The 13,961-nt window shown below is 61.1% G+C and overlaps 5 protein-coding genes across 5 annotated transcripts; 2 read left to right on the forward strand and 3 right to left on the reverse strand.

Annotated features, from left to right (window-relative positions):
* Positions 1 to 668: 668 nt before the first annotated feature.
* WHR41_01572 (uncharacterized protein) lies at positions 669 to 2,327 on the reverse strand (the record flags this gene model as incomplete). The annotated part of the gene is made up of 1 exon (XM_069370178.1): positions 669 to 2,327. The coding sequence occupies one exon, from the start codon at positions 2,325 to 2,327 to the stop codon at positions 669 to 671; it is 1,659 nt and encodes a 552-aa protein (XP_069232922.1).
* Positions 2,328 to 2,893: 566 nt separating this feature from the next.
* On the reverse strand, positions 2,894 to 6,100 carry WHR41_01573 (uncharacterized protein; the record flags this gene model as incomplete). The annotated part of the gene is made up of 1 exon (XM_069370179.1): positions 2,894 to 6,100. The coding sequence occupies one exon, from the start codon at positions 6,098 to 6,100 to the stop codon at positions 2,894 to 2,896; it is 3,207 nt and encodes a 1,068-aa protein (XP_069232921.1).
* A 1,080-nt stretch (positions 6,101 to 7,180) lies between these two features.
* On the forward strand, positions 7,181 to 8,773 carry WHR41_01574 (uncharacterized protein; the record flags this gene model as incomplete). The annotated part of the gene is made up of 1 exon (XM_069370180.1): positions 7,181 to 8,773. The coding sequence occupies one exon, from the start codon at positions 7,181 to 7,183 to the stop codon at positions 8,771 to 8,773; it is 1,593 nt and encodes a 530-aa protein (XP_069232916.1).
* Positions 8,774 to 9,775: 1,002 nt separating this feature from the next.
* Positions 9,776 to 11,848, forward strand: WHR41_01575 (uncharacterized protein; the record flags this gene model as incomplete). The annotated part of the gene is made up of 1 exon (XM_069370181.1): positions 9,776 to 11,848. The coding sequence occupies one exon, from the start codon at positions 9,776 to 9,778 to the stop codon at positions 11,846 to 11,848; it is 2,073 nt and encodes a 690-aa protein (XP_069232915.1).
* A 307-nt stretch (positions 11,849 to 12,155) lies between these two features.
* WHR41_01576 (uncharacterized protein) lies at positions 12,156 to 13,758 on the reverse strand (the record flags this gene model as incomplete). Its single annotated transcript, XM_069370182.1, has 4 exons — positions 13,642 to 13,758; positions 13,532 to 13,594; positions 13,394 to 13,470; positions 12,156 to 13,337 (listed from the first exon to the last, which is right to left on the reverse strand). The coding sequence occupies exons 1-4, from the start codon at positions 13,667 to 13,669 to the stop codon at positions 12,156 to 12,158; spliced, it is 1,350 nt and encodes a 449-aa protein (XP_069232918.1). The 5' UTR covers positions 13,670 to 13,758.
* Between the last annotated feature and the right edge of the window lie 203 nt (positions 13,759 to 13,961).

Genomic DNA, 13,961 nt, shown 5'->3' on the forward strand with positions numbered 1-13,961 from the left:
AGGAGAAGGGTTGTGTCACTCCACTATTGGGCGGCCCGGGGTGTGATGACGATTGGGAGATCGCTGGTCGCATGGGGATGCATGTATAGGTTGCGGTCTCGTGGATCGCGCACCGCACTACACCACACCATCGCGTAGCTGGGCCGTCTCGCAGACCGTGGCCAACACGCGTTTCGTTGACTGTGCAAAAGCCCTGTCTATGATCGACCGGGTGTCACGTCACCAGCGACACCTGCAGCAGATCATTTACTATCGACGGCTTTGAAATGCTCTTGACCGAAGCACACACGAGCTGCTTCAAAGTTTCTGTGTGTGGAAAAATCTTTTGACCTGGACCTTTGAGTCGGGCGAGAGTCAATCCAGATATTACAACCACATTGCAAACAAGTTTGACTGCAACAATTAAACTGCCACCTGCGAATGCCTGGAAAATGTGACAGTGATAGCTTGTGATCAAATTTGTCATAGCTCTATGGTACCATCATCTAGTAGCCTACTCGGCAAGGAGAGGCAATGGCCGCCAGCTCAACAGCCGAAGCCACATGCAAACGCCACAGCAATGCTCCAAGTCACGACAAAAGAAAAAGAGAAAGGAAACGAGGAAAGCCCCTCTCATGGTCGCATCGCCCAAAAATCGCAACAATCCACAATAAACACTCGCAAAACCACTACTGCAGCAGCGGATCGCGGAAGTGCTTCTGGTTGTTTCCCCTCTTGTCCTTGCCCCACTGGTACTGGGCCTGCTGCCTCTGCACGCGCTTGAGCTGCCTCTTCTCCACCGCCGCGACCTCGCGCTTCTTCTCGTCACTGACGCCGACCATGCCCAAGCCGCCGTTGGCCCTGCTGACGAGCTGCCTGCCGCGGCCGTCGCGGCCGGAGCGAGCCACCTGGCGTCCGCCGTCCTCGTTCTCCTCTTCCGCGTCGGAGTCGTGGCGCTCGTCCTCGAGCAGCTGCTGCTGCGCGCGCTCCTCCGGCGTCGGGTAATTGCGCAGGTTCTGACGGTAGTAGGTACGCAGACTGCGGTGGCCCGCCGTGCGGCCGGAGGGCAGGTGCAGCTCGTAGTCGTCACGGTAGACGGCCTGCGGCGTGCTGTGCGCGTGCGAGTGGTAGCCGTCGCTGTGCTTGTGCTTGCCGTCCTTGCGCGAGTGGTGGCGGTGCTCGCCGAGCTTGGCGTACTGGTGGTCGCGGTGCTCGATGGGCACGGAGGTGATCTCGTCCGTGGGGACGGACGACAGCGAGCCGTCGCTCTCCCAGCCTTCGTCGTCTTCGTCCGAATCCGTGACTTCCTCGCCGTCTTCGTTCGTGATCGTCGTCTTCGTGTCGCGCTTGCGGCCGAGGCCGACACCACCCTCAGTCTCCTCCTCGTCCTCGTCACTGTCTTCGTCCTCGTACGTCGAGCGGAAGTCGTAGAACTCGCCGACCTCCATCTGCTCGTCCTCCGTGCTGTACGCGATCATGCAGTGGCCGCGGTCGCGCATGTGCGTCTGCACGCCCGAGCTCGTGTGCACCTGCTTGTGGCAGAACAGACACTGGTGCAGCACCTGGATTGTCTCGCTGAGGAAGTTGATCAGGCCCTTCAGATCCACCAAGTACTCCTTCTCCGGCACAAAGAACCCGTGCTGCTTGCCCATATGGTTCATGTTCAGATCCAGCGTCGGCGACACATAGTTGCAGAACAGACACTGATTCACATCCGCCTTGTGCTCGTACTCCTCGTCCTCCTCCATCTTCTCCGCCTTGTGCGCGCCCACAACCCCTGAAGCACCCTCCGGCTTCTCCACCTCCATCGCGTTCCGCAACCCATCGTTCTTCCCATAAACCGGATCCCTCGCCTCCCGCAGCCCACTCGCATTCATCCTCTCCGCCACCTCCTCCATCTCCTCATCCTCCATCTCCTCCCTCGCACCCGCGCTCTCCGTCTCCAAGGGCTCGCCCAGCGAAAACGTGCTCCCCGTCATGCTCTCCGTCTCCGTCACGCCATCTGCCCCAGCACCCCTGCCGCCAAACCTCGCCGCAGCAGCCCTGTGCTTCCCGCTCGCAACATGGTTCACAAACGCGCCCTCGGAGAAGAAGACCTTGTCGCAGGGCTCGCACTTGCGCTCGAAGCTCGCGCGCGCGGCCGTCGCGGCCGCGGAGGCTTTGTTGGCGAGGACTTTCTCCGCGAAGACTTCGGAGGTGAGCGGCGGGAGCGAGGCGACGCGGCGCTTGAGGTTGTAGCGGTGCCAGTCCGACTGCATGTGCGTGCGCTGCAGGGTGGAGGTGCGGAAGGCGACTTGGCAGGTGTTGCAGGTGAAGGGGTGGGCGGAGGCGGGGGCGGAGTCGGCCATTGTTGGGGTGTTTGTTGGGGGTTGTTGTGGGTGGTGGTGGTTGTGGTGGTGTGAAGGTGTATGCCGCTGCGGGCAGAAAAAAGCGCGGCGAGGGTTTGCCTGCGTGGCGAGTGTTTTGCTCTGTTCTGTGTGTGTGTGTAACGACTGGAGCGACAGTCTGTTCGTGTAGTGAAGTTGTCGGACTCGAAGACAGTAGCAGTGGCGAGAAGAGCGCTGCCCGGGATCCTGTAGAGTGGAGGGGACAGGCTCTGTAAACGCGCTTTTGTCATCCGAAATCGACTCTGGATGACGCACAAAGTTTGGTGGGGGCGAAAGAGCGAGGACCCTGCGCTCGGATTTCGTGCGTTGCCGGCGGCGATAACGGCTGATAACGATTTGGTGGGAGTTTTGAGAGATTGGAGGATCTGGTGGAAACACTTCACTCTCGCGAGAGTATATAACTCCTGCTTCAAAACCGCGAAGGTATCTTGACGTGTAAATGCAGATGGTCTATTCTATGCACCACATCCCAAACCAAAAGCACGCTTTTTCATGTACAATGTCCGCACCAACTCACCCACAACCATCTAGTAAACCTCAAGCACATACCTGCCCTCCTCCTTCAACCTCTCGATCTCCTTGTGCCCATCCTTCTTCTTGCCCTCCGCCGCCGTCTCGATCTCAATGCCCTCCTCCAGCACAGCCGTAACATCCGGCACCGGCCAGGTAGGACCACAGAGGTAGAACGCGCCCTCCTCGCGCAAGTACGCCTGGCGGATCTCGCTCAGCGACTCGCGCATGCGGTCCTGGATGTAGATCTTCTGCGGCTGGTCGCGGGAGAAGGCGGCGCCGAGGAGCGTGACGATGCCGGCCGCCTGGTAGGCCTCCCACTCCTCGCCGTACAGGTACTCCTCGCGCTGGTGGCGCGAGCCCATGTACAGCAGGACGTCGCCGATGGGCATGCCCTGCTGGCGCTGCCAGGCGCGCTCCTGGACGAAGGCGCGGAAGGGCGCGAGGCCCGTGCCGAGGCCGGCCATGATGAGGGGCTGCGTGGTCTTGGGCGGGAGCTTCATGACGGAGGGTTTGACGGAGACGGTGACGGGGCTGCCGACGGAGAGGGCATTGAGGTAGCGAGTTGCTTGGCCGAAGCGGTCGCGGCCGGACGGGTCGACCCAGTTGACGGTGACGATGAGGAGGGAGACGCTGTTGGGGGTGACCTTTTGCGAGGAGGCGATGGAGTACTCGCGGCGCTTCATGGGGTTGACGATGCGGACGATGTCATGGAAGCTGGGGTGCGCGGACTTGTACTCGAGCAGGAGGTCGGCGAAGGTGATGGTGTCGACCTCGGCGCGGCGCTTGAACTCGAGGACGGACTCCTGGTTGCCGCCAGTGCCGAGCAGCATCAGATTCTCCTTCTCCTTGGGGTCGGTGGCAAACTCAGACAGAGCCTCGTAGAAGCGCTTGGGCGGGCGGCCGAAGATGTCGACGTTCTGCATGAGGGCCTGGTAGACGGTACGGTTCTCGTAGACGTTGGGGTCCTCGCGACTGGGCACCTCGACAATCTCCTCGGCATCGAGACCGTACCACTTGATGAACGCCTCGACCTCGCCCTGGTCGTTCTCGGCGTGGATACCAAGAGCCTCACCGATCTCGTACTTGAGACCGGTGTTGCCAAGGTCGAACTCGATGTGGAAGATGTTACGGTCGTAGGTGGAGGGGGTGAGTCTGCGGCGCTCCTTGACAGTGGCGATGCAGGTCTTCTGGGCGAGTTCAGGCTTGAGCGCAGCGGTAGTGCCGTAAGCCTCCTTGAAGAGAAGACCCTTGGCGGCGACGGTCCACTTCTTGAGAGCGGCAGGGGTCTCCTCGTCAATCTTCTGGTAAGCGGCGAAGCTGTTGGCGTTGAGGTCCTCTGCGGCGGGCAGAGCCTCGTTGGCCTCCAGCTCGAGATTGAGCCAAGTCGAGGGGACCTCAATGGTCTTGAGAGTGGTCTCGAGGTCCTTGGCGAGGACATCAAGCACATCGCCGCTAGCCTGGAGCTTCTTGAGGCCAGTCTCGTAGAGGCTGGGCTGGGCGATCTTAAGGAATGCCAGCTGGAGCAGGTAGTTCTCGAGCTCGGGCTCCTCACCAACCTTGGTGGAGGCAGCAGGGTCAAGGACGACAAGAGATATGGACTTGGCAGCGATGGCCTTGCGGAGGGGCGTGCTGAACTTCTTCTCAAGGTCCTCATCCTTCCAGCCGGAAGACTTGACAATGAGGGTGCCCTCCTGCTTAACGCTGTCGACAATGTCAAACTCCTTCAGGAGCTTCTCGTGGCCAACAACGACGACATCGGCGTTCTTGACACTGTAAGCAGCCTCGATGCTCTTGGCAGAAGTACGGAGATCAGTCCTGATCGAGCCGCCCTGGACGAGGTTGTCGTGGGCGCTGCGAACGGACACGTTGAGAGAGCTGTCGCCGGAAAGAAGCTGGCCGACCATGATGGGCGCGGCGGCGGAAGCGCTCTCGTCGACATCCCAGAAGGTGTACTGCTTGACGTCCTCGGAAGTGAGGGTCAAGGGAACCTCTGGCTGCTCCACGACCTCGCCAGGCTTGGAGCTGAGCTTGCGGAGCAGGTTCTCCATGGTCTTGACGGTCCAGACGGTCTCGCGGCCGTATTTAATGTCGTAAACGCCAGGCTCCTTGCCGGAGGCAGCAGACTGGAAGTTGACGGCGGCCAGGACATCGCTGTAGAGAGCACTGGTGACAGAGCTGTCGGCGACGCTGGCGTTGTCCTGGACCTGGCCGAGGACGGTGATCTGCTCGACGCTGGGGGCGAGGACCTCAAGGAACTCCTCTTCGGCGAAGGGACGGTAGACACGGACGTTGACAACACCGACCCTGATGTTCTCCTGGGCGAGGGCCTCAGCGATCTGAGCGCTCAGGCTGGCCTCGACAGTGCCGAAGACAACCATGATGCGGGTGGGAGAGGCATGTCCGTGGTACTCAAAGCTCTTGTACTCGGTGCCGAGCTCCTCGTTGAGAGCAGACATGATCTTGGAGAGCTTGCCCTCGTTGGTGAGCTTCTTGGAGTGGAGGTCTTCCTGGACGGTGGACAGGACGGAGTCGTAGCTGCGCTTGAGGCCGGCAACGCTGAGCGCATCAACGATGCGGGTGGTCTCACGGCCGACAGTGATGCCATCGTAGGTGTGAACGGTCGGCTGGACAGAGGCAAGGAGCGTGGCCAGGAGAGACATGTGCTGGATCTCATAGGCGCTCTTGCTGGTGACGAGGCCCATACCGAGCTCCTCGGCCAGAGCGAGAGAAGCAGTGTAGTCGGTGACAAGGCCGGCCTTGGTCTCGGCGGCATAGTCGACAGCCGCGACCTGGAGGGCAGTCGGGCTGGCGACATCGTACAGCAGGCTCAACTCATCCAGCGCAGGACGCATCTGAGTCAGGCTGGCGGCGCTCGCCACGATGCTCTGGGGCCAACTCCTCCTGCTCATGTCGAAGCCGGGGTAGAACATGTAGCCGAGCGCCATGCTGCCGGCACCGTTCCTGGTTTGAAGAGACTTGACGTCCGTGACCTCGCCAAAGGCGTTCTTCTCTTTCGCGGCCTGCCATGCTTGCGCTGCAACGTCGAGATCGAAGGACTCGGGCGAGTAGGCGAAGAGCTTGTTAGACAAGGCGTACGCGACCTGCTGGACGATTGTCTGGGCGGTCAGGTAGGTAGGGCCGGAGACGGACGACAGGGCGACATCCTGGCCGAAGGGCAGCGCGGACGACTTGTTGGCGAAGTTGTCCTGAGGCTGGGCCATTTTCGGCGGCAGCGGGGTGGGATGGGGCGGGAGTCGTGGGATTGGTGCGACGGTGGTGAATTCCCGCAACAGGAGCCCGTAAACAAAGAAATGCAGACAGCAGGGCGATACAGGAAGGAAAACGCCAACAGATGCCGCTGCGAAGGAGAGTAGTGAAGGCGGGATGAATAATGGGGAATGGCAGCGGAGGCGAGTGGCCGAAGTCGCAGGCCGGACGACTTTTTGGCGCTTGTCAATCAACAATTCGCAGAACCCTGCAATCACGCCATCGCGACCTCGCGCTTTGTACCGCAGCCTTCTCAAAAGCCGACGGAATTAGCGTCTGGTAGAATGAATTCGCGGGCTCTCGCAATGGGATTATTTGTGATTTTACCAGCTTCCATTGTTCTTCTTGATCTATGCAGCGCCTCTACTCAAGTGATAGAAGAAAATCTCGTCTGGTGAGCGCATCATGGACCGGTGTCGAACGCGCCTATAATTATGGCCGATTTCGATAATCGAGGGACACCGGCATCCAACAGAATCAATGGAGAATCAGCAGCCGAGGATCCGGCAGTTCAGAAATTCGATGACTGGACATGCCGTCAGTACTTGCGTCTCTGATGTCTGAGACAACAATCGACCTCTCCAGGGACAAACCCAACAATTGCCTTATATCCCATCGCACAACCCTACATCTTCTAACCTTCAAGCCCGCATCGCACCCATGCACGCCCAGCAGATCTCAGATCCGGCGGCACGGGCCCGGGCCCGGGAGCCGCATCGCCAACGATGACCAAAGGACGTCCGGGGGAGGGCTGGAAGATCGCAGCGCGTGCGTGGGTGACGTCTAGCGGGCCATCTCACAGCGCGCGGTCGACCAAAATTCAACAGATCCATCCACACATCTCGTCCTCTCCAACCCTACCATGTATCCTATACCAAACCCTCTCAAAATAGAAAAATAATACGAAGATGTCACCCCACAACCCGATATGAAGCGCCAGCCGCCCTCCCTCTAAAACCCAACTAAAACTACAGCTCAAACATCGCCGCATCCCACCCTAAGATAAAAGCCACCCACCACCCACCCCACCAACCATGGCCGCCGACGACCCCCTCGCCAACCTCGAAGCCGAATACTGCCCACCCCTCGACTCCGCCCTCCTCTCCGCCATCGTCTCCGACTACGACCTCACTTCCGAACCCGGCCTCTCCTCCGCCCGCGCAACCCTCGACGCCCTCAAAGAATCCGCCCTGCTCGAAGAAGCCGCCGACTTCGACCCCTCCGGCACCGGCGGCGAAGATCTCGAAGTATGGGACGAGACGGGCGCGTCGCGGTCGCGGGAGACGGACGCGACGAGCGTGTCGAACGGCGCGGAGTCGGAGGGCGAGGTGGGCGGCGCGGAGGATCTGGAGGCGCTGGACGAGGACGCGAAGGTCGCGTTGCTGAGGGAGATGTTTGGCGAGAGGCTGGGCGCGTATCATGTGCTGCATACGCTGAGGAAGTGCGGGGGGAGGTGGAATGGGGCGGTGGAGGAGTTGTTGAATCATGTTTATTTTGGGGAGGTCGGGGATGGACAGGAGGGGGAGGGGGTCAAGGCGAAGGGCGTGGAGGGGTTTTCGGAGGATAATCATATTGTGAAGAGGGGGAGGAAGACGAAGGCCAAAGGGCAGAAGATGAGGGCGATGGAGGAGAGGAGGGCGGCGAGCATGCCCGTTTCGCCTTCTGGGGACGGCAATGCGCAGACGGGGAATAAGTGGCTGACGGCGAAAGAGGACGTGGATTTCATCGCCAGCCGGACGGGCATCGAGATCCTCACGGTCAAATCGACTTACAACGAGCACGGCGCCAACGTCCCCAAGACCATCAACGCGCTCCTCAAGCAAACAATGGAAGAGACCAAGAAAGTCGTCACCGACGACGCCCTCGTGCAATCCCACGCCCACGCCCTCGGCGCCGCCTTCCCCTCCCTCGCACCCCACTACCTCACCGCCCTCATCCGCCTCACGCACCCCTCGACCTCCTCCGCGCACGACCTCGCAGCCGCCCTCGTCGCCAAACCCCCGCCGCAAACCGGCCTACAAGTAATCCCCATCTACGCGCGCCCAACAGCCTCCGACCTCGACCCCACGGACTCCGACCCCAGCCCCCGCGCCCCCCGCTCCGCCAACCCCTCCCTCGCCCGCGCCCCCGACGACCCAACCGTCGCTCTCCGCGGACAATCCTACGCCGCCGCCCGCGCGCAGGCCTTCGCGCAAGCGAGCGCCGCCCACCGCCGCGCGGGCTCCGACCGCCTCATGGGCGGCGCCGCCGCGTACTACTCGCAGCTGGGCCGCGAGCTGACGGCTCTATCGGCGGGCGCGACGGCCGACGCCGCGGACGCGCTGGCGGAGCGGCAGTCTGGGGCGGCGGTGCTGGATCTGCACGGCATCGATGTGCTGAACGGGGTGAGGATTGCGGTGGAGAGGGTCGAGGGGTGGTGGGAGGGGCTTGGGGAGAGGAGGGTTGGGGGCAGGAACGGGGCGGAGGAGAGGGGGGAGGGGTTTAGGGTCGTTGTTGGCGCGGGGAGGCACAGTGAGGGCGGGAAGGGGAAGTTGGGGCCGGCGGTTACGAAGGCTTTGAGGGCGAGGGGGTGGAGGGTGGAGGGGGCGGGTGCGGTGTTGGTTGTGAAGGGGAAGGCGAGGAGGTGATAGTCGAGACGTGACGTTGGCCGTGTGTTCGTCGCCCGCGTCGGCGACGGCAGCCGCGGCACTGCTGGCGTAAGGTATATACTGGCCGCGTTATGATCGCCAGCCCGAGGCTGCCGTGTCGCGTGTCGCGTGTCGTGGGGTCCTGGAGAGCTCCTCTGACGCACGGCGGCAGCATCGCCGATGCGGTGTCGAAGGTTTCGAAGTATATCTCGCGGCCGAAGTCTGACCTTCCACTTGCGTGACGCGCAGACATACCACGTGAGGCCTGCGCGGTGCAGGAACAACGCAATCGTGCAGGCGCGCGAGGGATGAATGAGTCGCGGCGCGGCGTGACTCGGTGGCCGGGTATAACCCTTGGGCTGCACCGCTTGCTGCGTCACCGCGCTGTGCTGGGCTGTGGAGTGGGTGTCGTGTCCGCCGCGCTGTGGACGATGGCCATTGATAGCGGAAAACGTCTCGTCAGGAGTCAGGAGACGGAGGCATACATACAGTGACAATAACACCACCGCAGCGCTCGCCCATCTTCACACCACCGCCAGGGTCCTCGCTACCTCAGGCGCAACTGGACGCCCCGCGGTTCATCACGCCGCTCGTCACACAACCCTTGAACCCCCACGCCATCCGTCGCCCGCCCGGCTTTTGGCTTTCTGCCAGCCTTTTCTGCAGGAGCAGCAGACTTCCGCCCCACCAGCCAGCCAGCCCTGCACGGGAGCGCCCGCCCTCTCGCGCCAGCGCGGCTGATGACCTTTCGCCATCGCTGCCTCCGCGACTCGCCAGCTGCTCACCGACTGCCTCGCACTGCCACCCGCTATAAAAAGGCCTTCGCAGCCCGCAACGGCACAGGCTGCTGTCTGCCTGTTCTGTTCTGTTCTTTTCTTGGAATCCGCTGCTTGCTGTAATTCACCGACCGGATGACCGACTGATTGCTCGCTCGCCCGAGAGAGATTTAAAAAGTTTCTCAACAAACAACCCAAGCCACCACCATTCACCCACCCACCCACCATGGAACTCACCGAAATCGAACGCCAGCGCCAGCTCCTCGAAGCCAACGTCCAAAAGCTCCGTCAAAGCCTCAAGCACTGGCAGACCTGGGAAGCCGAGTACGAAGGGCTCAAAGAAGAGCTCGTCGCCACCGGGCCCGAAGACCTCACCGCCGACGCCGTCGCCTCCATCTCCCGCTCCTACGACGGCGCTCTCGTGACCGAGAAGGAGATCCTGGACCTCGCTTTCGCGCAGCCGGCGGACGTGGCGACGCTGAGGCGCAGGGCGCAGATTCTGGGCCTGATTTCGCGCCGTCAGGAGTACGTGCTGCGGAACATCGAGACCGTCTCGAGGCAGTTTTTCGCCGCGGAGGGGAAGCTGGAGGAGTTTGCGTTCGCGAGTGTTACGGCTGCGGGGGTTTATGGGGATGGGGCGGGGGAGTTGGAGGATGAGGAGGAGGGTGGGTTGCCGCTTAGTGAGATCCATGAGGAGCTGGATGAGAGCGGGAATGTGCTTAGGGGTGAGGTGAGGAGGCCCGAGGAGGCGACGGGGCAGGTGCTGGAGCGGTTGAGGAAGGCGGGCCTGAGTGAGAGGGATTTGGGCATGGCTGGTGGTGAGAAGGCGAGCGAGCCGGCTGCTGTTGCGAGCGGTGCTGAGGTTTCGGCGCCTTCGCCTGCGATCAAGCCGGCGCCGGTTTCGAGTGTGTCGAAGGATGCGCCTGTGGACGAGGATGATGGGCCTGACCGTCCGCCAATCCGCAAGAAGTCTGTCTCGTTCTCTGCCGACACGAAGGAGCCTGAGGAGAGGCCACGCTCGAACTCTGACGACAGCAAGAAGTCTGTGTCTTTCGCCGACAAGGTTGCCGTCGCTCGTGCTGCAGACCCGCCCGACACTCGATCTGTCTCGTTCTCACCCCAGGTGGAGGAGATCCCGGCGCAGACAGCTTCGACTGATTCCCCTCAGTCTCAGTCAGGCGAGCAGACTGCGGTCAACACAGATCCTGATCGCCAGAAGGATCTACGTGGCTACTTCAAGCCGGGCGACAGAGTCTTTGAGGTCAACGAAGACACCGAAACTACTACACCGCATGTCGTTATGCCGGAGAACGAGTCCGAAGAAGACGCTCGTCTCCGCCGTGAGATGCTCAACTACCACCTCAACGAAGTTCAAAATGTTGTGGCTACAATGGACCTGGATGATCCCGATGACGAACACGACGACAGCCACTCCGATTTCACCGCATCTGAATACCAAGACGAAGACACACCATACACCAGTGGCCTCTCCGACTCCGACGCCGAAGACGAGGATGAATTCGGTCGATCAAGGAAGCCAGCCGTCACTGACGCCTACCGCGAAGAAATGGAGGCCCTGAAAGAGCGCCTCATCGGCAACCTTGGCAAGATCCCACTGCCCGAGGAAGGACACGACGAGGATGAAGATGAAGAAGATGCCGACCAAGACCTCAACCCCGCCGACGCCCGCCGCCTCGTCATCCGCCAAAAGCGCAGCTCCATCGCCAGCACCGCCTCCTCTACCTCGGACGCCGACGCCACCAACAACAAGAAATCCTCCACCGCCAAAAAGCGCGTCTCCTTCGCCCAAGACCTCGACGTCGCCGATCCACCCCACAAAGCCCCCAAAAACACCGAAGACTCCTCAGTCCCCGTCGCGCCCCTCGCATCCGGCGTCGTCGAGCGCTCCGCCACGACCTCAGCCTCCCCTTGTCTCCCCACTCCCACCGCTCCAGCAAAACTCTCCCGCTTCAAGCAGTCCCGCGCCGCTCAAGACGAGGACTCCACGTCCGGCGCTTCCGCCCCGAACCCCCCGCCCGGCATCCCCATGGCCGACACGCTGCTCGAGCGCTCCCCGGCCGCCGCCAAAGCCCCGGACCCAGATGGGTATGACCCGCTGCTGGCGCGCAGGGAGTTGGCGGCGGATTATTATCGGCGCAGGAACGATATGGTCCGGGAGCAGGGGGGTTTTAAGGGGACTAAAGAGGAGGATGAGGATAAGGGGGAGCTGATGGAGGAGGGAGATGATGGACGGGTCAAGAAGGTTAGTCGGTTTAGGGCGGCGAGGTTGGGGAAGTAGGGTGGATGTCTGACGAAGTGTTATCGATGAGGACGCTTGATGACGAAAGAGGGCTGGAAGGCTTGTAGATGTAGAATGAGTGAAATGAGAAGCATGATTCAATCAATACCATCCATAGCGTTGAGATATGCAGGCAGCGTCACACATCGCCCGTCCCATTTCCCAGCTGCAACTTCCCCTACGCATGCGCGCGCTCTGATCCAAATCCCGCTCCCGCTCCATTCAGTCTCAGCAGAAATAGCTCCCACTATCCTCCCCAACCCCTCAACGAAACCTCAATCCCATCCCACAAAGCCCCACACCCCGCTCACTCAACTTCCTCAAACCTCCCCTCATCCCTCGCCCTCTTTACGGGATTCTCCACATCCACCACCCCCGTCGCCCGCAACCTCTCAAACAGCACAAACAGCCTCTCCGCCTCGCGCTCCTTCTCCTCCTCCGTCATCTCCGGCCCCTCCCCTCCCCTCCCTGCTTCCTCGGCACTCCACCTCTGTCCCGTAACGGGATTCACGTCCTCTAGTCCCTCCTCGCTGCCGCCTCCTGCATTCGAAGCCGATGGAGGAACGGAGATATTGTGGCTCGCCAGAAAGCCCGCCGCGTTCCCGTACCCGACGTTCCGCACGAACGCGTCGGGGTCCGAGCCGCTGAGCTCGAAGAGCAGGGCCGCGACGTTCTCGCGCAGGGTCGGGAGGTGCGGGGCGCTGGCGAGCTGCAGCAGGCGCGCGGGGAGGTTGGTGCCTTTGCCGAGGGGCTGGGCGCGGTCGGCGGGGCTGGGGAGGAGGGTTGTGCGCAGGTGGGTTTGCGTGGGGCTGGAGGGGGGCGCGAGGGTGTGCAGGCGGCGGAGGAGGGTTATGGTGGGGTCGAGGTCGGGGGAGGGGGCGGGGGTTGTTTGGAGGGTTAGGGAGAGGAGGTGGGTGAGGTGGGTTGTGAGGGGGAGGTGGTCGGTGGCGGAGGCGAGGTCGAGGTTGAGCAGGGCGTTAATCAGGGCGCTGATTGGGGGTTGAAGGGGGGGTGAGGGCAGGGGGTGGTGGAGGAGGATGGTGGTTAGGGGTTCGATGGAGGGGGTGAAGGTTGGTATTAGGTTGGGGTAGTGGGCGGTGAGGTTGAAGATGAGCTTGAGGGCTTCGGTCAGGGCCATGTCTTCCATGAGAGAACTTTGGGGTTTGTTGTGGCCGGGGTCCGAGAATGCTGTGCTGTGTTGGGCTATGCGCTTGTTGAGGCTGTCTGCCAGCTGGTGCTCGGTTGCGATGGCGTTGAAGTCGATGTTGGTGTTGTAGGTCAGCAGGAAGAGGATTCGACACGCGAGGAATTCATCGTCTATGCTGTCCGATTTCAATCTTTCTGCTGCTTTTGCTGCGAAACCTTGATCGACCACAATCTGTCGTGAGGGTTCGTTGAGCAGCAGCGCATTTGCAAGACAGCGGAGTGCCTCGTGCGAAGTTGGTCCGGATTCCTTGTCGAGACCATAGCGACATAAGGTTGTGATGTTCTGAACGACTGGTGAGCTCCTGAACAGCGTAATGATTCGATTATGGAGACACCAACTTCTGGCTTGAAAATTGGGCCGGCAGTTCTGGGATCTCTACCATAGACTTTGACTTTGGCCAAGAGATCCGATTGTTCTGTTGTGAGGTCAATCAGACATTATGCCTGACATATAGCGTGATGTGGCGGTAATCGAACCTTTTGACGATAGATTTGGTGTTTTCAGATCTTCTTTCAATTGATCTAAAAGACGCTCGAGGCCTTGAACTTGTCAGCGAATGCGCGCAGGCCAAGATGATGAGTCTCACCATCGCCGGCGCCCGAAAACGAAGCCATGTTGCTTGCTACTCAGGCTGATATTTTGATCTTCGTCAATTCATCGACTTCGACCCAAATCACAGATTTCTTTGCTGAAGCTAATTGTTGCTCCTGAACAATCGTCACAGTTTAAGCTTCCTGGAAGTGAACGTTCGGCTCACCTGCCGGTGACGTGCCCCGCGATTCCTCAGCTGCACAGACCCTGGTTGCCGCTGGCGAGCGGAAGTGCCCGCATGCTAGCGTACTTTGGACGCGACATGCTTAACGCGGTGCCGCGTCTTCCTTCACAACGGGGCATCTCGCAACTTCC

The sequence above is a fragment of the Cladosporium halotolerans genome, assembly GCF_011745625.1.
Source record: "Cladosporium halotolerans strain TM138-S3 chromosome Unknown Sca4, whole genome shotgun sequence".
Lineage (NCBI taxonomy): Eukaryota > Fungi > Ascomycota > Dothideomycetes > Cladosporiales > Cladosporiaceae > Cladosporium > Cladosporium halotolerans.